This window comes from Lycorma delicatula, chromosome 13, assembly GCF_047948215.1.
Source record: "Lycorma delicatula isolate Av1 chromosome 13, ASM4794821v1, whole genome shotgun sequence".
Taxonomy (NCBI): Eukaryota; Metazoa; Arthropoda; class Insecta; order Hemiptera; family Fulgoridae; genus Lycorma; species Lycorma delicatula.
The window spans coordinates 47,962,508-47,987,952 of NC_134467.1; the positions used below are offsets into that span (position 1 = coordinate 47,962,508).

At 30.6% G+C, this 25,445-nt stretch overlaps 1 protein-coding gene across 3 annotated transcripts in view; it reads left to right on the forward strand.

Moving 5' to 3' along the window:
* Window positions 1-1,136: 1,136 nt before the first annotated feature.
* LOC142333664 (uncharacterized) overlaps window positions 1,137-25,445 on the forward strand; it is a 109,087-nt gene continuing 84,778 nt past the window's right edge. For all 3 annotated transcript variants that reach the window (XM_075381063.1, XM_075381064.1, XM_075381065.1), the window contains exons 1-2: window positions 1,137-1,713; window positions 12,668-12,783. In XM_075381063.1, the coding sequence (XP_075237178.1) occupies window positions 1,638-1,713; window positions 12,668-12,783 (192 nt within the window). In that variant the 5' untranslated portion in view covers window positions 1,137-1,637. The remainder of the gene's footprint in view (window positions 1,714-12,667; window positions 12,784-25,445) is intronic.

Consider the following 25,445-nt stretch of genomic DNA (forward strand, 5'->3'; position numbering starts at 1 on the left):
TTATTTTAATAGATATTATTAAATTCAAATTTTGGTTTGAAATTACATTTATTAAAAAGAAAAAAGGTTAAGTATTAAAGTGTAAATGCCTCATTTACTTAAGATAACCAAAATGTATTTGACAATAGTTTCTAGTAGGCACAAATATAAGAATGATTATTTTTGGATTTAATGACTCATTATTGAATGTGAGTTATGTGGTCTCATTAGTAACTCCTCCCTCTTCTTAAGTACATTGAAATTATCTTTATAGATATGTAACTGCTATTATTCCTTATTTTAGTTCTAATTCTACTGTGAAGTTTATAACATATTGTGATGTGCTCTGTATATTAGTCATTGTAATTAATCTACATAAGTATATTAAAATACTAAGAATGGAAATTATTTTTTTAAACTACGGTGTAAAATGTAAGTACGCTTATAAAATATTTCAAATTAATAAAAAATGTATATTTTATAGATAAATTCAATAATTAAAATAAATAATTATTATAATTTGAAAACAAATTTTCAAAATAATTTCTAAGTTTCAGAACAGTAATGCTTTAAATTAAAAATAGTCAGCTATATCAATATAATGGGAATTAAAAAAAAGTAAGATATAATTTTAATAGAATAAAAGAGAATAAACTTTTTGTCTAATTAAAAATTCAAAATCAATGGAAATGACCGTTATTTTTTTTATTAATTATTTATACCGTAGTTTGCCGTAACACATGCATGAATGAATGCGTAAAAATTCCGTTAGTGCGCACATGTTCAGTTTCTGAATTATATATTACTTTAATTTTTTAGATTATCAAATTGTAATATATATATAATTACCAACAAAAAAATTAAGCATTCAATTAGAAAAATTATTGACGTTATTTATTACAATTATTTTTACATCTGCTACGTATACTAAGTACTAGGTAAAATTAACGGGTTTAATTTAAGTAAATAATTCTAAATTTTTATTATAATTTTACTAAAAAAAAAAAACTATTCTGAAGATTGGCTTACTACTTAGAAAATAAGAATTCTGAGAAATAATTAATTAATAAACTGAAAATGAGCTCATGTGAATTCAGTTACCATATGGTAAAGAAGAAGAATAAGAAGGTGATAGTTTTCGAGTGTAATTAATTTTAAGTCGGTGTTTTAAAGTTGCTTAAATGACGGTTTTTAAAAATAACAAACATTTTTCCCGTTTAAGATGTTTTAATATTATATTTGTTTTATGTATACGATAAGTAAATAGTAAATCAATAACTATATGTAAATATTAAGTTTTGTCGAACATATTGATGGAGGGAGTGGATTCGAGGCTTACTGGTCTAGTTAGCCAGGCATAGCGACATAAGTGTCATGGTGGTTCATTTTACTGTATTGACGATGCGTTTATTCTGTTAAAATGTGTGTAGAGTGCTTTTATTAAATACGTTATGGACGTAAATGTAATGTAATAGTAGCTTACATTCATTGAATTATTCTTTAATGGGTACGCTATTGTGTTCATTCGGTGGGTTGGTGGACAGACAGTTGTTACGGCACGAACGTTAGTATTGGCCATTTTTTATTTATACTTAATGACAGTGTATTTCATTTTAGTCTAAATATTTAATCAGCGACTTGTCGCGTAAATCTAAGGCATGGTATCGCCCTCTAAACATAAAAAATCTGAACGAAAAGGCAGGGTGAACCCTAGTGTGGATGCCGAATCGCCTGGTGAGTATTTTCTGACGATAATTTTTTTTTTTATTGTTTATTCCTTACGAAACTCATCGTATTTTACGCTCATCTACGGATTAATTGTTTTAAATAGTATAACAAGTATTCAGAGTAAATAGAACAGCGTACTTATAATTCACTCGTTTTTTGATTGTTTTGTTAAGTAGATTTCCAGTTTATAACCACATTACTTTCACCGAAAGCTTAAGTAAATTATTTATAAAACTACTGTGTGTTCATTTCTCATTGTTAGGCTGGTTTATAAAATAAATTCAATTATTTTTCCATCGAAAGTGTGCAGCTTGTTTTAATTTTATTTAAGCTTTATTCGTCCAGAAAAACCAAACAAAAAATTTGAGTTGAGCTGTGTGGAATTAGGCATGTGTAAGAAGGTTACATTTTTAACTAACAGGTATAATAATTTTTCTTTAATACGAGCTTAGTAATTATTTTGTGGTTTAAACTTAATTCTTGAGTTATTAGATTATTTTTATAATATTATTTTATTCATGTTTAAAGGTGTTTGAATTTTTTTAAATTCTCTGATAATTTTGCTGTGGTTTTAGAATTGCTCCATAAAATCCGTTTATGTGAAAACTGATAGTTTCATCAATAATTTAGAGTTTTTTATACAGTCAGAATATTAAAAAAGGTGTTCCCACCAAAAAATAATCTTAAATTTTGGTTCAATTGATTTTAATTATTTTAATGTGAAAGTTAAAATTTAATTTGACCAGTGTCAAATTTGTTGAAAGATATAGTTAATACACTTTGATGTTGAATGTCAAATTTGTTTCTTCAAATTATCAAATAAATTGATGTAATAGAAAATATTAATCTGAACTATATATTCATTAAAATAATGTGTTAACAGCCACTTCATTATACCTACTGACTGAAATAGTTGACTATTATACCTACTGATTGAAGTATAGATTTGTTTTCGTTAATTTCTTACATTGTGCTTAGACATACCTGTTTTAACATTAGAATGCCATTTTGATTAAAACCAAGAATAATTCTGGTCGGTGTATTAAATTCTGTACTTAATTTTTGTGTGTACTTTGACGGTTAAGGTATTTAGATATGTTTCCTTGTTTTAAACAGGTTTATTTAATTTTAATTTAATTGTGAGGTTCTTTGTGGAAGTAACTGACTAAAAAATATTACATGGAAGTTGAGGTTAATTATTTGCAGATGTTATTAATTTTATTAAATCTTACATATATCTTATGTAAATGTATCATGTTTTTTCCATGTTTTTAATCATTTATTTTGCTTCTTTTTGATTTGTAATATCATAAATATTTTTCTGATAAAAAGTTGATATCTTTTCATAAAAAGTTTTTATGTATGGTTTTAATTGTATTCTCAGGGCAGTATAACTTTTTTAATCACAGTATTTACATTTTTTCTTTGAAACCTTTTTTTATATGAAATTTTGTTAATTATGTTGTTATAGTAAATTTTTTACAAAATGCTTTTCAAAATTGTCCTCTTTTAAGAATAGACTCTTGTTTTTTTAAGTAAAGAAAAAATTAAGTTAATTATTTAGAAAAATGACTCGCATTCAAAACTAAATAATGTTAGCGTATGTTGTTTTCACTGTGCTGATTATAAATATCCAAAAAGGTGTTGCTTTGTAAAAGATTTTAAAATGAAAAAATTATATATTCCTATAGCAGCGAGAGTAATATTTTGAATTTGTATTGGTACTCTTGTGTTTACATTTCTTCTTTTTCTATAACCGTATCTAATGTTTATTATTCATTCTTAAATATACTTAATTGAAATTTGTGTCCACCGATTTCAGTTATTGATAGATCGAATTAAAGCGTTAACGCGATTAAATTATATAAATTAAACAAATTTCTAATTTCATATGATATCAGCAAACATAACCTGAAGCTTGCTTTCCTTGCTAACCTAATCTAATTAACTTTGGATATTAAATTTGCTGATTATTAAACCGAGTCTATAATTATATACAGTATTCAATTATTTAGTCCAAAAATAATGTATATTACACTAGTACAGTACTGAATTAAAAAAACTTTTGGTGAGGATTCTGTGTAATTTAAAGGGATGTAATTCGGTTTAAAGGCATCATATTTATGCTTTTTTTATTCTATATTTGAGTCATTTCTATTAGAATAGAGTATATAAAAATATAGTTATTTGAATACTAATGTTTGTGTCATAATTGACTTTTATTTGTTAAGAAAAGTGAAAAACCCATCATTATTATTATAACAAAAAGATTGTAAAATTTAAAAGTACAGTAGAGGGACGCATTTTTCTTGTTTATTGATGGTTAAGACTACGACCATTACTTATACCAAGGTTATTGACTTTTGAATCAGCATCATCTTTCTAAATAATTAACAAAATTAATTTTTTTTAACCTAAATTATTATTATTATTATTTAGGAAGTTCAGTTGATACACAGGGTTTGGATGGATAACTGTATCAGCGACTGGCTTCTTGCCACCATATCCTATTGTGGTACATTAACCTCTTTGCTGTACTCTAGTAGTGTCAACATTATTTCAGACAGTTGCAACTATTGCATATCGGTGTATTAGGTTTACTCTTTAATGCTTTCTAAACTTTGACTAGAAATACATTGTTTTTAACTTTAAGACCATGTGAAATTTGTTTAATTATGTTTAATCTAAACTGTAAAACTTGTATATGAGATAAATTATATAGTGTTGACATTTTTTTGAGTTTCTTAAGAAAAAGAAAAATATTACAAGTTAACTTAAAATGTTGTACTGTTTTTATTTTGCTGGCCTTGTACGAGGATTTACAGTGAGGCGCCCTATTCTTCTGTTTATTTCCCTTTTGTGCAGTACAGATCCTAAGTAGTTAGTAATGTGGGATTATTGGTTAAGCTATTATTATTATTTGTCTATTGAATCATATTCTCTTAGTAGATACAACTTCATAAATAGTCATAATCACAGTTATTTCTGTATTGTCAAGAAAATCTTCAATATTACTTCTCTAATTTATGACTAAATAAGTAATGTAAAGTTAATATTACTTTCTTGATTGATCAGACTTTTTCTTTTTTTTTTTAATAGAATGCAAAACAAAAAAAATGCACAATTTAGAGTATAAACATTGAGACAATAATATAAATGAAGTAGAGGTTAGTTTTTATATCAGTAGCAGTTAAAGTAGCATTTTCAAAAAGTTCTGCTATATGCATTACAATACAGATATACAGTGGAATGCCAGATACCCAGGTCTATCTTTTAAGGTAAAATCAGGATAATTGGGAAAATTAAAAAAGGATTTTCTTGTGTTCTAGTGGCACTTACATATTAACGCCACCGCAGCTACAGCTTTATTTAAAAACAAAGTAGTCAAGCGGATTTTGGTGGAAAATGAACAGTCTCTTTATTAATTTTAATAAATGGTTATTTATATTTATTTATTTTATAAATATAATTTAACCAAACTTAACGTATTTTCGCTAACCTTGACTAATTAACACCGTAATTTTTTGAGTATTTATTTAATAAATTCAGTAATTATTGCAATTATTTATTATTTACATAATCAAAACACTCCTGTTAATTAGTCAAGGTTAGCGAGCGTAGGTTAAGTTTGTTTGGTTAAGTTATATTTATAAAATAAATAACCATTTATTAAAATTAATAAAGTGACTGTTTTGAATCTATGTTAAACTCTATGTCGACCCATTTTCCACCGAAATCCGATTGAATACTCTGTTTTTAAATAAAGCTGTAGCTGTGGTGGCGTTAATATGTAAGTACCGAACTAGTTATATCATTTTAATGTTTAATGCGTGTTACATTTAAAAAATATAAAAGTATAAGAAAATGTATAAGAAAGTATTTTGATAAAAATTAAAAAGATTTTTTAGAAGTCAAAGCCATATATGAATTGAAAAAAAATCAATAAAACGACAAAGTTAAAACAAAGATTGATAAAAATACTTTTTCTGTTGAAACAAAGCTTTATTTGAAACGTATTCTATGTTTTTTAAAATAGTATATTAATTTTTTTGAAGTTGCCTAGTGCAGATGTAAGCAGTTCAGATCCAGATCCAGTAAATCATCATTCAGATAATCAGCGTCCCACTTTATTAGAATTGTGTTCAGTTAGAATATATCATAACTTTATCAGAATTGTTTAGTATTTAGAACTTGTAGCATTAGGCGTATTTTATAATTACTCCCAATTTTTTTTTCTTTATATCAACATTTCAACTGAACCATATATGTTTATAAAAGAGGTATTTGCCGCTTCTAAAATTATTAAATAATTGTACTGTGAAAATCAGCATAGCATTCCAGTAATTGTTTCCTAGAGTTTATGTTATAATTTCATAACAAACTTGTTTTGATATAATTTTGAAATAAATTGTCAACTCCTGTTTTAACAGGATATTTATGTTTTGCAAATACTTTCCATTTTTATATTTTGTTACATCAATTATCAAATTAAACTAACGTTAAAATTAATCTCTGTGTGTCGAAACAGATAGTGACATAACCCCATAGTTTTATATAAACAACATGAAATATTCTTTTGGAAAGTTAAGATATAAAAAAATTATAATTTGTGCTGAAAATGATATTTAAAAAATGAAAATGATTCAAGCTGAGATATTTCTTTTGAAAGACGTTTATATAAAGGATAAGCAGGTTATTATGTTTGGTCTAAATCTTTTCAAAACGTTCAATCTATCGGTTAATAAAAAAATAAATTCATCGCATTGTGTGTGAACATTATAGTATGTTATAGCTTTTTAAATTTCATCCTTGTAGAACAAATATTTACTGTGTGAAATAATTATTGGGGTGGGTTTTTTTTTAATTATAAAATTTATTTAAATTTAACTTCATAGTAACCCTATCATTGTTTTCCTACTTCACTGATAAGCATAGTTTTAATTTTGTGAAACCCTACTATTTCTTTAGTCTAAATGTATATATAACATAGTGAAATCTGTTTAATGGAGCAGCAATATTGATTTAATAAGTTAAAATTGTATAATTAATTAGCAGAAAGCTGGGTTTGAAAAGATTTGCTCAGTTGTTTATGGGGAGGGGGGATTAATTAAATATAAGGAAATATTGCAAATTTGTACAATTTGTAAAGTTAAAGTATTGAATCTCATAGATTTTCCAAACATTATCTTATCGGAAAGTTTGTTACACCAAAGTTTTATTGTGTTTGAACTAATCATTCAGGAACATCATCAAAGCAAAATATGAATTATTTTGTGTTGAAATTCTACACAGGATATCAATTATATTTAATTTTAAAATATTTCAACAAAAATAAAATAATGTCTCTAGGTTTTTACAAATAAAGTAGACAACTAAAAGTTGTTTTTTAAATTCTAGACTTTTTACAAAATCTCTTTCCTTTGTTAACCCTGGAAGCAGTGACTGTTAATTTTGTAGTAGCATAATTTTGCTAACTTAACAATTAGTATACATATTTTTTGTTGTTGTTAAACTATAACAATAAAACATTATTTTAGAAATATCATTAGACACATTAATCTTTTTTTTTTTTTTGTAAAAGTTTGTGATTAATTATTAATAAAAGCAATGTTGCTTTTTATATTACTTGAATTTTTGTAAAGATTGTAATTTAGTTTTTTAAAAACTTTAATGTTGAAAATAACAGTCATTCAAATTATGAATTAGGGATACAAGGCCAGTCCAAAACCGAATCTCTTTTTGAGACGTAAAAAGTGTAATTTTCTTTGATGAGTTGCAGGGAGCTAAATCTTAGGGAGAAAAACAGCGTTTATGACTTCAAATAAATCTGCAAGTTTTTGAAGTTCTGGTAGACGCCTATTTTCCAATGTACTTTTCACTGTTCTACATCCCAGAGATGGTACTAAAGATTTAGGTCTAAAGTATCTGAAGCATTCCCAAAACAACTTCTGCTGAAACACACTCATCATCGCTTCTTAGCACATATGACACGCTTACGCCTTGAACTAGAAAATTACTTTTATCAGAGAAAAGGACTTTTCTCGCAAATCTCAACACTACGGTTTTTGTATTTTTTGGCCCAAAGAAGCCTTTCTCCTTCATGACTGACATCTGTAAGAAATTGTTTTCTTACAGGCCTTTGTGCCTTGCGACCACTTTCCAGAAGTTTTCTGCATTCAGTAGAATCATGAATTTTCACACCAGCTGATTCTAAATCTTTTTATAACTCAAAATTATTTTTCTAAGGATTAATTTCATTTATGTAAAATAACATCATCTTTTAACGTGGTTTGACACTTTCTTCCACAGTGATGTTTACGTTGGATTGAAGTACCCGTCTCAAGATTTTGTCTTATTAACTACACCTAGACTAACTTACACACTGCTGCTGTCAGTCTTTTGAGTCATATGAGTATGTTCATCGATCGTTATTATCTCGATTCTTTTCCCATATTGTTACTTTTTAAATTTATTAACGTATTCACAAGATCACTTATACTAGATGAAACCAAATAAAATAGGTAAACGATACACAAAACAAGATATTTTCATGCAATACTTGAAATTGAAGCAAGTGACCGTACTATATTTGGAATCATAACTAACAAAAAATTTCCTCCTGTTCACATTAATTTGCACTAGAATTTACATAATAGAATTTGCATTGTATTAATGAATCGGGTGAATTGATACTTACGTATAATGGAACCTTATTTTTTGAAGATTTTCTTTACTAGATACAAAATATGATGAATTTTAATATCCATTTGCTGCCTCGTAGATTCATCTTTTTTGATTATGTTTTCCAAAATAGTTACAGTTTTATTTCGGCACAGATATTCTCCTTTAATCAGTCAGTTGTATGCAGTTCTCTCGCATACACCTTCTCTTTCATGCTGTAAGGGTGAGCAGATAGATTTTTAATTTCTTGAAATTACCCACGTGGCAAACAGTCAATTCAGGCAATCCATTGTGGCCTTGGGAGTATGGACAGTAGCCCCCATCATGTTGGTATCACATTTGAGGATGATTTTTTATTCTAGTATGTAAAAAATGTTTCAGTCGTATCCTGATATCTACACCAGTGACTGTCAAAGTACTACTGGCAACAATTTCAAAGAAGTAGGGGGTTCAATAATCACAAGATGGTGTAATCGGCACCGATGAATTATCTGTGGACCGATTCTCTTATTCCACATGGTGTTTCTTGTCGAAAAAGCCATTTGAATGAAAAAGAGTGTCGTAAGATAAGATGAATCTATGAATAAATTCATTGCATTTTCTGGCAAGTTCCTGGATGTATAAATCACATAATTTAGGCCTTTAAGAGTTGTATATGTGTTTCAGTTTTTGCATTAACTGTTTTTTAATAGATTTAAATTAGCTGATGAAGTAGAAATTTCCACGGATTGACTGTTGCTAGTAAATGTTCGTACATATTTAATTATTTTGATATTTTACAAATTAACAGTTTTATTAAAACATTTATCGGTTTTATTTCATGAATTATTTATTTATTACCAGAGTGTTTTTCTATACTGCAAATTGTAATAAACTCTAATATTTAATGGATGGTAAATAAATATGTTATTATGTACTTTACAATATTAAATAAATTGTAATGCTTAAAAATATAATAACATTACATATTAGATTGAGATTAATAATAGAATTTTAAATTCTTTGCTTTACTAGTCATTTATATTCAGTTTGTTTGGATCGGTTATATTTGCTTCTATTCGTGGAATTAGTTTATTGATTCTCAATATAACTGGTAATATAATATTTTATTTCTGATGAAAGGTAACAGATTGTTACATTTAACTAAGAAAGAAATTTATATGTATTTTTTCTCATTTGACTTCGTAACAGAAAAAGTAACTTGCAGTAACCTGTGACTGTGATAGTGTTCTTATTAAAGATTAACATAACAATTTGGAGAGCTTTTTAATACATATGATTAAGTAACATTCAGGGGGCTAAGAAACTGTGATTAAAATAAGTTTTTGCAAAACGCAAGTTACTGATGTGGAACATGAGTTCCATTTTACTTCCTTGTATGAAGTAAAGGGAATATTGTGATAGCGAAAAATTTCGGTTTACAAATTTCAACGGAAATATCCATATCCATTTTGACTAGTTTTGGTGTGACATTTATGTGTACATATGTAACTTACATAATGATTAGCTGTAGGATGTTGAAAGTTTGGATTTAGGACTCTTGTAAATCTAGTTGTGCACCTCTTGATTGAAAAGGCCGAGTAAAATTTTAATTAATGAAATATTTGGATCTTAGGGGAAGGCACATCGGTTTGAATCGGACTTCATCTCCTTTTTTTCTTTTTTTAATTTAAATATATTGATTTATTAATAATTATTAATCTCACTTTGTAACAAAAGTTTTACAGTGAATAATAATTTAATAATAAACAAAAAAAAATATATGAGAAAATATAAGAAGTTTTTAATGAAATAAAATTTTATTTACTTTTCATTTTAAAAAAAATGTATAAATGTAATTTAATAGGCGTATAAGGAAGTCGTGTGTTGTCCACATCAGGTTTTTTTACTTTTATTTAATGATGTCCTTTTTGATAATCGTTTGGTTTTTATTTTAGAGGAAGATTAAAAAAACTAATTCACGATTCACAATATTGGTTATATATTTTTATGATTTGTACAAAGCTATTATAATTCAATTATTTCATTTTTAAAACGTATTATCGTTTTATTCATTAATAAAAATATTTGTTGGCATTGGTTGTCAATTTGTTAATATGAAATTATAGTAACTAGGTTATTTATGCAGCTCTAAAAAAATGTTTCTGTGCACGTTAAACGGGTTGCAGGATCAGTAGATGTGAAATCAAACATTTAAAACTACAATATATTTTTAACTAACTCTAAATTACAAAAAAATAATTAATCGAGCAAACTAAAGCTTGCTTTTAAATTTTAACCTGATATTATGTTATTTCATACATTGATTTGTGATGCGGTTACAGCAAATGTGTGAATGAGTTTTTTTTTTAAAGAGATCTTAGTATTAACTATTGTTCTTTGACTTAGGAGGAAATGATAGCATGGTGCAGTAAAAGGTATAAAAGGCCATGCTGGATCTTCCTTCCACCCTGATGTCACTTATTATTTTGAATGATATCAAATGTGCTCTTAAATTTATGGAGAAAAGAATTTGTTAAAATGTATAATTTTGTTGTTACAACATGAATTCATTCCTTGGAGATGTGCTTCCATCTAACAAGGGTAGGAAAGCTGAAATTTACAGCTTACAACAGAGTTTACTAAGATACAGGTTGATAGAAGAAGTTTGTCTCTAGTTTATGTACAAAACTGCAGCTTGGTCCCGTTTTTAACTTATCTCTGTTTTTGAGTGGTACTGATTTATAGCTACACAATTTATTTGTCGGCACGGGCCACCTCTCTAAGGATGCTTGATGCAGTCCATCATTTCTTCATTCGTCTTGCCGTGGTGCATTTCACTCAAGCTCTGTGGTGAGCCATCTCTTTGGAATAGGTGGAAACAGGTTATATACTCCTATGTGGCTCGGATTAATGCGCAACTGACTCTTGCGACCTTTGATGCGGTATTCTCCAACCGGCATGTTAATTGATATCAGGAACAGTCAAGATCTACTGCTTTGCTAGGCATCGGAGCTCAGTGCCTTTTCTCGGCTCTTAATTTACCTCCAGGCCTTACTTTTGCTCCATGTTATCCTCTTGGCAGCCTTCCCTCGTTAATTATTGCTTTGATCTTTTTCATTATAATAAAAAGAAAATGAATCTTATAATATTATAAACGGCATTAATCCTGATAGTTTATACATATGGCTCAATCTGAGGTGAACCCGTTCCTATCATCCTGCATCAAGGCATCAATAAATTGTATGCTGATTTTCTGCCCTTATAAGTGAAGATTATTTATAAGTAGGTAGACCTGGAGTAGGGTTATCTATGAGTCAGGGAGGTTATTTCTTACTGTGATTACTTAGAAGGTAATTCTTTCATTCTTACCATCCACCCTTTTTTCCCTTACTCTTTTGATCCCTTTTTCCCATTTTGTGGAGGGGGCCTTACTAGGATCTGTACAAGTGTTGATGTGATTTAGTTTCAGGGGCTGTTTTTTAGATTGATCCAAATAATGGATACTTTGCCCGAGAATGTTATGTATGGTATTGTAATATGTACACAAATCATGTATGATGAAAATCACTTCTCATGTACACATTCCATAGTAAACCTGGCACGGTTGGTCTTTATTCTTGATAATGGCCATATCTTTTTTCACAAGTTACTTTTTACTCGGGTCAGATTACCCACAACTTATTTTTGCGGCCCTCTCCATTTTTAATGCTTTTAATGTGTGTATACGTACAAGGATTTAATTTTGTATTTTCTCGTGAATGCTTGGTGTTTGAGACACGGATGGATTGTATTATATTGTAGTTATTTAATAGTTTGTATGTCTTTAATAATATTTTACAACCTATTATAATAGTCATATGCTAATCTTATAAGATAAACTCTTTGTTGTAAATACAAAATATTTATTTATATTAAATGATAAGCACGTTGTAATGTGGACCTTACATTATATCAAATTTTAGTTTGTGTTTACATTTCAAAGGATGCACAATGTTTTATATCTTTCTTTACGAACAAAACATTAAATAATTAAATTTAATTAATCAAATTGAAATGAATTCTTCACAAAAGAAAGTAACTTAAATATATGCTGTAATGAATTTTTCCTCTAGATACTGAAGACCCGCCTGAGTTCAGGCTCAGGCTTTTGCTAGGTAAATTATTGTACCTTCCTAGAATTTTGTGGTATATGGAAATATCGAGGTAACTTATGAATCAATCTCCCTGGGGACGGGTAGAACTCAATAATGTTGTTTAATTTGGATATAGGCTTTTTTATTATTTTGGTTTGTTTCAGGTATAAAAAAACCTGTGAAGACTCCAAAGATATTTGAAAATAAAAAGTTTTATTTGGATATTAAAAATCGTGGAGCACTTGTTAAATTGGAAAAGCAGTTAAAGGATCTTGGCGGGGTAAGTTTATTAACTGTTTTTCTTTTTCTTAAATTATTTCAGTGCTCCTTCGTATATATCATAAAACATTTTAATTTTTGATTAATTGAAGCCTGTCATTATCAAACAAAATTTGTAATAAAGCTTGTTGTCTGGGGGTTCAAAAAATAAATATTGTTTTTAGTCGTTATTACCCGAAGGAAATTGGGGGTGGAGTAAGGATGAATCAGAAGTCATTTCAAACATGAGAAACTCTAAAAAGGTAATCACTTATTTTTGTTACAAATTCAAGGTAAAGTGGTGTAAGGTTGTAAAAAAATTTCATGAAACAGCTTCTCACATATTTTATTTTGAATACTACATCCAAGTTTCGGAACATGTATTTGCATGTATTCCAGGATCAAGGTCCTCAATAAGCGGTTTTCATTTGGCTTCTCAAAAAGTAGCCATAAGCTTCCTCTGAAAGTTTTTTCTTAAACTTCTTGGATTTTTAAGGCAAACACTATTGATTGCCGCCTTGTTTCAACATTAGTATACAATATTAAAGTTTTGTTTCCAGTCACAATACGGTTAAAAAATGTATCTCCTCAATTTCAGTATCGCTGCAAAAATGTTTTTACTGCAGAAATACATTTTTTATTGTCTGTCTGCTACCTTTTTTTTTCCACGTACACAGCACCAACTTTCACACAAATAAAGCAAGAATTGTTTTGCTAGCGACTTTAAGGGTTTAATTTAACTCTTAGCGGGTAAAAATGTGTACAAACCAAATTTTCAAACTAGCCTAGTTGCGATGAACTAAAATTTATCAAGAATAGCAATCATCATTTTCAGTTCCCATTTATCAAAGTCTCCTCGGGTTAACTTTGGGTTAAACTTGCGTATAACTTAGCGTGGGTTAAACTTTGTTTAATCCACGCCTCAATCCATGTACCATCCCCTTTCCATTACTCTCACTTGCGCACTTCCTCCATCATTGTATATATCTATTACATTCTTGGTCTTCTACCCGTTTCCTCTGGATGCATCATCCTATTTGGTAACCTTTCCATTTCCATCCTTTCAATATGCCCAATCCAGCTGAGCTTTAATCTTCCAGTCGATTCAACAAGGCTTCCCAATTAAGGTTTTTTCTATCATACTGCTCCTTACTCTAGCCCTTCTTGTCTTCCCTAGCGACTCCAACAACATTTAGTTCAATAATTACTCTTAGGAATTTCCTTTTAAAAACCTACTGTAATTGGTTAAAAGAGATAAATTTATAGTCCCTTATCTCCTTACATTTTCTGAATCCTAATAGAAGCTTGAAATTCTATGAGAAACACATTTAAGATTTTGTTTTTAAATCGTATAACGAATGAAGTTAGATTATCTATGCGTTTCAGTTTTGGTAGAGCCTAGAACAAATTCTGAGAATAACAAAAGTATCCAAAAAAAGTTGGAGGTCCCTTTTAACCGCTCTTAAAACAATGAACAGAATAAATGTAAATTTATAATTCTTTTGGATATTTGTAAAATATCCGATTTTTCATTTGTTATTAAATTGATAAAAATTAGATACAGCAGTTTCATGTTAACATATATTCCAAAAGTTTTGGAAATATTTAATAAAAACTTTATTTGAAGGTTAAGCACTTTATTAAACAAAGTTTAAATTGAATTTACAATTGGAACATTAATTTACAGTTAAAAAATACGTCTTTTACGGTTTAAGAGCCTAAGATGTACCAAAATGGAAACTACTAAGTTATTAATTGCCTGTGCAAATAAAAGATTCTTCATATTTAGTAACCTAAAAATTTAAAATAAAAGTAGATTTATGGGGTATTGGGTTTTGGTCGAGGTCTTATTAAAATGTTATTTATACCTATATTTCAAGGCTGAAAACTTGGGACACCCAAATATTTGGTCTCATCTATTTTGATTCATCAACTTTTTTGGTCTTGATGTTATGATTCTGTTATACTAAAGTAATATATTTTTAAAGTTAACACCAAAAAGTTTCCATCCTAACCTGTGGTACAAATGTTTTTTTTATTGTACACTTTTCATTATTTTTATTAAATTTTGATAAAAAGTTTATCGTGTTAACGTTCTCCCCATGATACTAAACAATATATTTTTGATTTGACTGGATTTATCCCTTTAAAGTTTTTTTTTTTTTGAAAATTCATTGTACCAAAATTTACACTACAGTAATTAAGAATCTTATTATTCTTACCAAAAAGTTACCAAAAGAAAGAAATAAACAAATCTATTCGTTGTCTAGTAGACCATTTTTTTTTTTCATTTTACAACAGCGATTCGCTTAATTTATTATTTTTGTTGGTGTGTAACCATTCTTGCATTTATTTAGATAAAGGGTTGGTTTACGTATAAGGTTATGCTAGGCACTTTAATTAAGACTCATAACTATTTTCAACTGTAGGCTAAATCATATATCTGCTGGTTTGTCATTTTTTGTTTGTTAATTACGTCTATTTCGAAAATATTATTCGGTGAAATGTTTTCACTAATCGAATTATTGGTTGTCGGTGTTGCCGTTTTGTGATTTATTGGAAATATCGATCGATCGGTAAACGCTGTCTTTATGCGGTCGTATTAGCGGGCGACGTGTCATGCGTGTTCTTTCGTAAAACTGCAACGAAATGAAATGCCAGTTCGTTGCAGTCTCGCAGAGTTCAGTTTTATCGACTAGGCTGAGCCCGCCGAGTACGTGTTTTGGTCTGCGTTTGTATGCGTGTGTGACACGAGCAGCGAGTGAGATAGCTTGAGCGGACGATGCATCCGCCGAGCGCGCGGGAGTTCCCGTGAAACGATTCTATATTCCGGAATGATATTAGTTAAAATTATACTCACTTTTTTTTAAACGGGTCGGTTGTTGTTTTCACACTATTCTTATATTTTGTTTGATAAAATAATAATCGAATAGATAAGACGGTTTATGTTCAATACCCTTCCCACCTACGTACTCAAGAGATATTGTTCCTTTTCCCATATCCACTCGCACACAACGATATTATCGTTTTCCCGGTACCCGCTACTTCGCGCGTCCTCACACATTAATACAGCTGCATGCGCGCATCTAACATTTCGTTGTTGTGATTTTACATTACCAACATAATAGAATAAAAAATACCTTTTATGCCGTATAATTCTATTAAATTTGATTCTTTATAATCTTTAGATCAGATGCTTTTACCTTTTGGATATTGTAGACCTAATTGTTAACGCGACGTTTTTATTATTTTAATTTATTGTTTTTAGCAAAAAAAAGTTTTTTTCTGTGCGAGTTGAAGTGTAATAGTTTTTTCTAGGAATTTTTTTAATTTTATGTAATTTTTTCTTTCTGTTCGCTTAATGTTGTTATATATAAAGCAGGATGTTTAGAATTGAAAGATAATTATTATATTCCCGGGAGAAAACTTATGTCCATCGTACGGATTTTTTATGTAATTTATCTTCGCTCACTCAGAAGAATAATGTACGATAACAGTATCGAATTACAAATTAAACAATCGTTCGCGTTATGTTTAATGTAAAAGTACAAGCGTTGCCGGCCTCTGTGGCGCGAGTGGTAGCGTCTAGGCCTTTCATCCAGAGGTCCCGGGTTCGAATCCCGGTCAGGCGTGGCATTTTCACACGCTGCCGATGCCATCGTTGTTTAGATTACATTTCAGTCGTGCTGTGATTTATTTTTTAAGATTACATTTTAATAAATCGCTTTAAATTTTTTTAGGAAGGTTGACTGTATAAAGACCGAATGAATTTTTTTCTGTTTTTAGGATTATTATTACTTAAATGTAAGTTTGCGGTCTGTGTATCTATGCGTGCGTTCGCTTGCAGTAACTGATAAGAGACGCAAGAACTTAGGGTTTAATAAACACAAGAAGATAATACGGTGTGTAAAGTTGGTAGCAATTTTTCCTATTGTTATATGTATATATGTTATATGTTTTTCTTCTTGTTTTAAACGTTTATTTTTAACTATTGTCCGTTATTAACTTAAAAGAGCCGAATAGATATCGAATTTAATGAACGATTGGAAAGAAATTTATTGATGAAAATTGACAGTGTTGTTTAGCCTCCGATGTTAGTTAACACGACAATTCTTGATTTCAGTTCTTTAACATCTTATTTCACGATATATTGTCTTTTTTCGTATAGAAATTAAAGATATAATTTAATTCTAAAAAAAAGTCGTTACCTTTTAGTAATTGATCGTACAGTTTATAAATTATACAACGATTAGGAAATCATTTTTTGCCACTTTTAAATTTGAAGCGACTGTACGGGATACGGGATACTTTGTACGATAGTAGAAAATTAGTTTAATTTAATATAACGTAGTAACAAAGCCGTTAAAAAATTAAACTGTTAAGATTATAAATATTGTAATGTTGATTTGTCGCTCGTTAGGCGTACGTTTAATCGCTTGCGATAATCGTTGCCGTATCGGTACAGGCGGGTTGTTAACTTAATTAGCTCGTGTTCTTTTTAGATGCTAAAGTATAACGCTGTGAATACGGATGTGTATAATGAAAGAATGTTTTGCAGTTTTCTAGCTTGGCAACGACGACTCCGTGTATGTTGTAATCGGTCTTGGTCTCGTTTGACAGGACTGTTATAATGCCATGTTGGTCGTCCGTTTAGCTTGGAGTCGGGTCGTCGTATGTATGACGGTGTAATGTGTGTGTGTGTGTGCGCGCGCGCGCATGTGTGCACTCCGAGGAAGTCGTGTCTGATTACGGGTGTGCATGTAGTCGCATCGTACGTGTGTGTTAGTGTGACGTTCAGATCCAAGTACGGTAGGGGAGTTGTCCACAGTAAGGGAACTTGCGTTCGTTCGCCGTACAGTTAGTACAAAATATAAGTCTAATAGGGATTTTGTGTAAGTTGGAGGGAGGGAAAGCGACTTCTTTTGAAATGATAAAATCGTTTGTTTTCGGTAATGACTTTTACTTTATTTTTAATAAAATTAAACGTTATTTATATTTATAATTGCACAGGAGTACCGATTTGATGTAATTTTTATCGGACGATTAGTAATGAAATGTTTACGTATGACGTTTTCTTTCCTTTTTTACAGAACGGCGTGCGGCGCGGCGGCTATGCCATATTGAGTTGAGTTAGCAGTGTTACCAATAGTAAAATTTCCCACGGTTTAAAACGAAATTTCTCTTTTGTGTTTTATTACGTCATTTATTTCCCGCCCAGGTTTGTTTTTTATTCGTTAAATAAATTCTCTCGTATAATCGGCGTGTTGTTATACTTTGAATTGTGTTATCGATGTTATTATTGCATTCGGTAATCATTTTTGTTTTGTAAAATGATTACGTTGTAATAATTACTTTCTGTTCCGTTTTGTAATAAATTCCAAGAGCGTTTTTGTATTCGATGAAATATTCCAAACGTTTTCTTTATAAATTGTTTTTAGTTAAGGTTATTACAACACTTTTCTATTAGTAAATTTGCTTGAATATTTCATAGTCGTTTTACGTCATTTCTCTGTTTGTTGTTATTGTTTTAGTTGTGCGTAATACTATAATTTATATCTGATGATTTCACTCGGCCGGTTGAAATTAAATTATTTCTAACCGCAAAATATACTTTTGTATTAACCGTTTAAAACAAGTTTGTAATTTTAAACGGCACGGGAACATATATATAAATTAAACGTAATCTTTTATTTCGTTATCTTTGCGTAAATCCGATTAACTTAAAAGATAATTTATGTAAGTTTTATCTGTAGTTTCCTTGATAAATACACTACCCAGACTGAATACCACAGGTTCGATGATTTCCTTCATCGTTTTTGTTTCTTCACGAATGTATTTGCGATCCTAAATCGTAATATTTATAAATTTAATTAAAAAACTTTCCCGATCGCTGCGTTTTCATTTTTATGTCCCGGTAAGCGTTTCCGCAGATACCTTTGTTTTTCATAACGGACGGATTTTTTTCATAACTTGAGGGTCGTTCGATAATTAAAGAAACAAACGGTAACGCCGTAAATATTGTTTTAATTGAATTAATCGAATCCTTCTGACTATGTTGACACTTTTTACGTAGAAAATCAGCCGTTCGGAAAAAATTCCATTAATCTTCTTAGGTTACTTTAAAATGTCGGCTTCGATTGATAAATGTACTGCGGAAGAACGGCGTGATCTATCGTGCTTAGATTCTTATCTTTCGTCGTTATCTAGGATCTGAATTTTATTTTCTGAAGATGTAAAACAGGCCGAAATTCAGTTAGGGATTTTATAACGGAATAATAAAAAGATGTATCGAGTCGATCGAACGATTTAAATGTAGCAGAACAGTTATCACCGATTTTTATCTTAGCGGAACACCGATGGAAGTTTCGATTGGCGGGCGATTTCCAAAATCGCTTTGCTGATCTTATACGCGGGTGCAGACGCGTCATAAAAATTAGGTAAATTGCTTAAATTTATAGCGGTATTGTTATCATCGTCCATTCTATTATCCGCGAGATGATTTACAGGAAAATTGTTCGAGATGGATTCAGAGACGGGTCGACTAAAAAAAACAGTGACCGTATTCCCATTTGTGCGGAACTTAAATGATGGTTTTTACCGGAAATAATGCTTTTTTTTGGATCCTCGACCGTGATGAAATGTCGATTCGTCGTATCGAGTCTGATAGCAAACCCCAGAGTGATGTAAACATCTGAGTTCACCCGCCAGGAAAGTTTAAAACCTCCTCTTCAGCCGGTAGCAGTATTTTGGGACTATAAAGGTCGATCTATTGGGATTATTTAAAGGAACAACGTACAATCGAAAGCGAGTAGTATTTTGTCGACAAAGTGAATCCCGCAATAAAGTGGAAACGTCCTGTTTTCCCTCAAAAGGTATAATTCTTGCGCACGATAATGCACCTTTCCTTACCGCTCAAAAGACACAGGAAATAATCAAAATCGGAAGGTGTTGCCGCATCCGTTTTACAATCGCAGTCTTGCACCGTCAGAATCTTTCGTTCGGTCCTATGAAACAGCTTTTACGTGGCATCGACTTCAACAACTAGCCGGTTAAGAACGGCTCAGATATCGAGATCTTTACTTCTCTAATAAGAAAGCTCGCTGAAAGAAGGGACAAATGCCTAAATTTAGCCGGAGATTATGTAGTTTTATTGTCGTCGAATTAATAACCGCTTTCTAGCCGTTTTTCTCTTAAAACGATCCTCATTTAATTGAACTTTATTTAATAGTCGACAAAATAATACTTTGTAAAATTATTTACGTATACGGAAATAAAATTTAAACCAAACTATACGTTTTGGATTCGCGAAATTTTATACGTTTTAATTTTGAGCGTCGATTATTTTAGGACTCGACTGGTAAATGTATTCTTTCGTCGCTAGATGTATAATGTCATTTTATACGTAAAGTAAATATTTAACGTATTAAAAACATTTGTCGACGTGTAAAATATCGGTGTAAAAAAACAATTTCGATAAAATTTACATCGATTTGAATACTTAGTATTTTTAATACTATATGAAAATACTTAGGCGATATATTTATTTAGTAAATAAGCGATTAACGGAGATGTTATGTGTATTGCAAAAAATGTAAGGTGAAGTTGTTGGCGTATGCCAGAGCCAACAATGTGTCAAATAAATTGCGGTACCCTCATGTAACTTATATAACAGCCGATTTTAAAAATCATACAAAAATACATGATTTTGTTCGTACGAATAGTTAGACGGGAAAATTGTAATTTTTAATCGCCAAAGAAAGGCGTTCGAAAATTATTGTGCGCTTGAATTATCGAAGTGCAATGAAGTTTATACAAACTGATTTTAAAATAACCGGAATGCTTTATAAAAGGTGTTGAAAATGACCTCGAACATCTGCACACGCTGCACACGTTTCAGTTTGTTTTCAAACACCGACTGACTGATGTACTGGAATTTGCCCTCTATAGAAAGTAATCTGGGGAACTCAGATCGGGCGATCGTGCGAGTCACAAACCCCTCGAAATGATTCGTTCACCGAAAAAATTTTATAAAAAAGTCATCGACCTGTTAGCTGTGGCGCCGTCCTTTTGGAAACGACCGTGATCGATTTCCATTTCTACTAATAAAGTCTGTTAAAACAGCACAATAACGATCGCTATTAACTGTATTTTCAAAACAGATCGGACCCGCGATACGCGTTCTATTCGCATCGACTCTGATTCGCTTCGTGTAATTCACAGGGGTGTATTTTGTGAAATAATATACCCTCCCAGATGAAACCACGCCTTCAAAAAAAAAAATGTAATGTCTAGGATACCCACGGAATTTTGGTCGATAAAACGTTTAAACCGTCGATAATAATATTCTTTTGGCGCGATCTGTAGGTTTCAATTCTTTAACGCGCGTTACTTTTTAGGGGAAAAGTTTCAGTCCCTTTTTTTAAAGCTTTATGTGCTGTACCACGTCCGATATCTTGCTGCTGCTCTAACTTATGCGTTGACTTTGATGCGCTTTCGGCCATCGCATCCGTAATATCGAACGGCTTCTGTTCGTTTAGTTTAGATGGTCTTCAACAGAGCCTGTCGCCCGAAATTTTTCGATGAGAGTTTGAACCTCATTGCGATGAGCAGCAGCAGTAACATTTTGGAAACTTTATAAAACTTTTATTTCACCAAATCTCTGTATGCTTTTCATCTTCACCAAAGACGTTTTCAACGAGAAAAATGCGTTCCTCTACCGAAAGAACCGCTACGTTTCTCGCAACTATTGATTCCTATAAACGAAACAAAATGTGTTCGATCGCAACTCAACGACTGACGTCTTTGTTTATTACTGAGCAGCGCCCATCGGACCTCTTCTTCCTTTTTCCTGTTTAGCCTCCGGTAACTACCGTTTAGATAATTCTTCAGAGGATGAATGAGGATGATATGTGTGCGTGTAAATGAAGTGTAGTCTTGTACGTTCTCAGTTCAACCGTTCCTGAGATGTGTGGTTAATTGAAACCCAACCACCAAAGAACACCGGTATCCACGATCTAGTATTCAAATCCATGTAAAAATAACTGGCTTTACTAGGACTTGAACGCTGTAACTCTCTACTTCCAAATCAGCTGATTTGGGAAGGCGCGTTCACCACTAGACCAACCCGGCGGTGGGCTTAGCGCCCATCGCACCCACAAGACAACCAACCTAACGCCGAAAGAAGAGTATGCACCGCTTAATTTTAAAGCGTACTGCACATCGACTTTCCGAACTTATACTTTTACGACGGTTTTTTTAAAGCTTTACAAATTTGAAATTTTGCATCGTTGGAAATGCTAAGCCCTAAGCAGGATTCGAACCCGGTGACATTAAATAGGTAAATATTACTACAGGCCCGCGCCTCCGTGGCGTGAGTGCTAGCGTCTCGGCCTTTCGTCCGGACAACCCGGGGTCGAATCTCAGTCAGACACGGCATTTTCACTTGCCGCGTATTACAAATTGCCGTTTCATCTCATCCCCTGAAGCAATATCCAACGGTGGTCTTGGAGGCAAAAAAATGGGTTTCCTTGTTTATTATAGTCGGATGTACTTTTGGTTTATTAATTTTTTATGTTATTTCGTCTATCTGAAATTTTTTTTTTAGTTAACAAGTTATTACTATTCATAACTCGAAAACTAAGAATCGGTTTAATTTAAATTTAAAAATACTGTTTAATTTCTATAATTATTTTATTTCGTTTGCTACTTTATTTTTAATTATTTAATTGAAAGTGTAATTTTCTTGTATTTATTAACAGCGTATCTTTTAAGTCTAAAAATGTTAAAAAGCCGATGTAATCGCAGCTATTTATCTATAAATATTATTTATTAAAAAAAGGAGAAAATGAATACCCGGTTGTTTAATTAATTTTTCTCCCGTTATGTTTACTGAATAGACATTTTTAAGTCCGGAGACGATAAGTATGAATTATTGTTTTAAATGTTTAACCGTGCTAAATGAATGTTGTGTGCGATATTAATAAAGTACTGTTCATAAAAATAAATTGCGCCGGTAGAAGTTATCTGTTTTCCCTCTACAGTTGAACCTGTAACGGACTAGTACCGATGCACTCTATCGGCAATTTATAACAGTTTGCGGGAAGAGCTGGCAGCTGGTCTTATGTACTTGTATGTTGTGTAACGACCATTTTTGTGACGTTAATTTTTTGTGATTTATTAGTTCGGTGGTTTGTTTTTAGTGATAAATGAATTATTTTATTAAGCGATAATGTGTGAGATAACTGGTTTTATTTCTATTACGGGAATAATCTTTTATTTAAGGTAAGTTTTGTTTTATTTTTCATTTTCAAAGTGTCGAAGTATTTCTTTGTTTACAAATAGTATATTCGGTTGGTTTTCTGACATGTTTGCAACGCTTGCTAGCTAGTAGGAGGCTTCTCTCGGTTATTTTGCTTTGTTGTGATTTCTATCCTGCTGTTTGCAACTATAATTCGGTCAAACTTCCTTATTTTTTAACTTTTATTATTTTATTCCTGTATTCGGCTTTCTTTTTCCAATTGTTACGGGCCGTGTCTAATTTCTCTAATAGTAAAGTTGTTTGTCCGCTAGTTTTAAAGTAAAAAGTTTTTTTTCTAATTATAAAATATAAAAATTACGTGTTAGGACATTCACACGAGTGCATAACATTCAGTTGTTTATACTTTCTATCCTTAACCTAAATAACGCTCGTGTTTTTGAACGTTGATTACCTTATCAGTAGTAATCTATTACGTATTCAAACGGTAGTTTATTTTTGTCTTTTACCGCGAATTGTCGCGTCTTAAATTTTTAATATTGTCTTCCCTTATATTAATTTTTTTAAATCTACTACAATTTTCTTAATTTTATTGTTAAAATTATTACGAGGTTTAGTTAATTTGTTCCATTAAATATTTCCTTAAAGTATTTTTGTAATTTACCCTTTGAAAAGTTTTAATCTAAATTATTATAAAATTACCGGGTTTCATTTCCTTCAATTTATGTATATTTTTAATAATTTTGTTAAGCACGGCCTGTTGGTGTAAATATATAACTACAGTTAATATATAAAAACCCGCTTTCCAATAAATTTGACGCGTTCAGGCGTTTTCGGAATTAATTTTCATCCTCAGGAACTCAAATTATTTGCCATATTTATAAAAATAATTAAAACTTCACATATTAATCGTATGAAAATTTTGATATTGTGTAATTATAACAATTGGTCGTCGTGTATTTTTAAATTATTTCAAGTAAACGTCCTCTGTCAATGAACGTTTGTATATTTTTAAGCCGCTGAGGACTAAATTATTTGAACTATTTCAGTTTCATTTTCTTTGTTTATCTTTTCTTTCTTTGTTCAGGTATACTTCAGTTGTTTTTGTTTTCCCTGAAAGCATGCAATTTTATACAATGGCTTTCTCACTAATGAGCCTCCTGTACTATTTTCAGTTCTTTCAATTTCTCTGAACCAGTTGTTATTGATCTTAGATTTTTAAAGTGTTTGAACCTCTGAAATGTGTAAATAGCCTGTTAGGTTTCATTTTTTGCAGGCGACTAGAAGGTGAACTTCATCTTTTCCTGATTATATCTGACGTGTAGTTCATTATTGTCTTCTCTTTCTTTGATGGGTCCTATGGGACTTTTCTGAGTATTATTCATCCTTTTGTTTGTATTTTATCAATTAGAAGTTTGTTGCTGAATGACGAGACATTTAGCCGCAAATGTAGCTTCTGGACAAATGACTTTAGCATACTATCTCGGTTTTTAACTGTTAATTGATATCAGTTTCTTACTGTAGGTGTTCATAATTAATCGGTAGGCTAGTTCCATTTTATTTATTCTTGACCTGATCTCCTTTTCAGAAATATTTTCAATTTTTTGGTTTTGTTAATTATTTTACCATATGCCGTTATTAGTTTTTGGGGGCGGATTTGATGTTCATCATGAATTTTGTTTTCTTGAAGAAAGTTCACTGTTCCATATTTTTTGCTTGTTCTTTTAGTAAGGTTATTTACATCGTTGCTGTCTATTAGATCTGATATAAGATAACCAAATCATTTGTGAATACTAGACAGTCTGTTTTTCCTTTATTTAGCATTTATTTATTGTTTTTTGCTTAGTTTTTCATTCAGTATAAAATTTTAATGTGTACATAATTATAAGTTTGTTTTTTCACTTTTATTTAAATTTATGGTTCATGTTTTTAAGAATGAAATATTTTAACATTAGTACAAGAAGGGCTGTGTAATATTAACTAGTTACGATTCATTTCGTTTAACACAAGTATCATCACTATAATGATGTTAACATCACTTTGGCAGGACTATTCTAAAAAAAAAAAAATTTTATTTTCCAAACTATTTTTTCTTTATAGATTTTAAATCGTGGAATTCCTATAACAGTTAGTTCTGTAGTCGTTCCTACATTTTAATTTCAGTGTAGGTCTTCTATCATCGGAGTTTTATATTAAATTTAACAAATAGGATGGTATTACTTTTCAACTTGCATCTGTTCTTACAATATGATTAGCTCTGTAATATCTGCAATGATTTTGAAAACTGGAAAGTATACAGTAAAGTAGGCTGCAGTCAATCTGTAACATTATTAGCTAATTTTGTGCGCTAATAAAATACTAGTAAAGTTAAATTTTGAAACTGAATGGAATCGTTTAAAAAAGTACTGAAGTATTTTCACTTATGATAA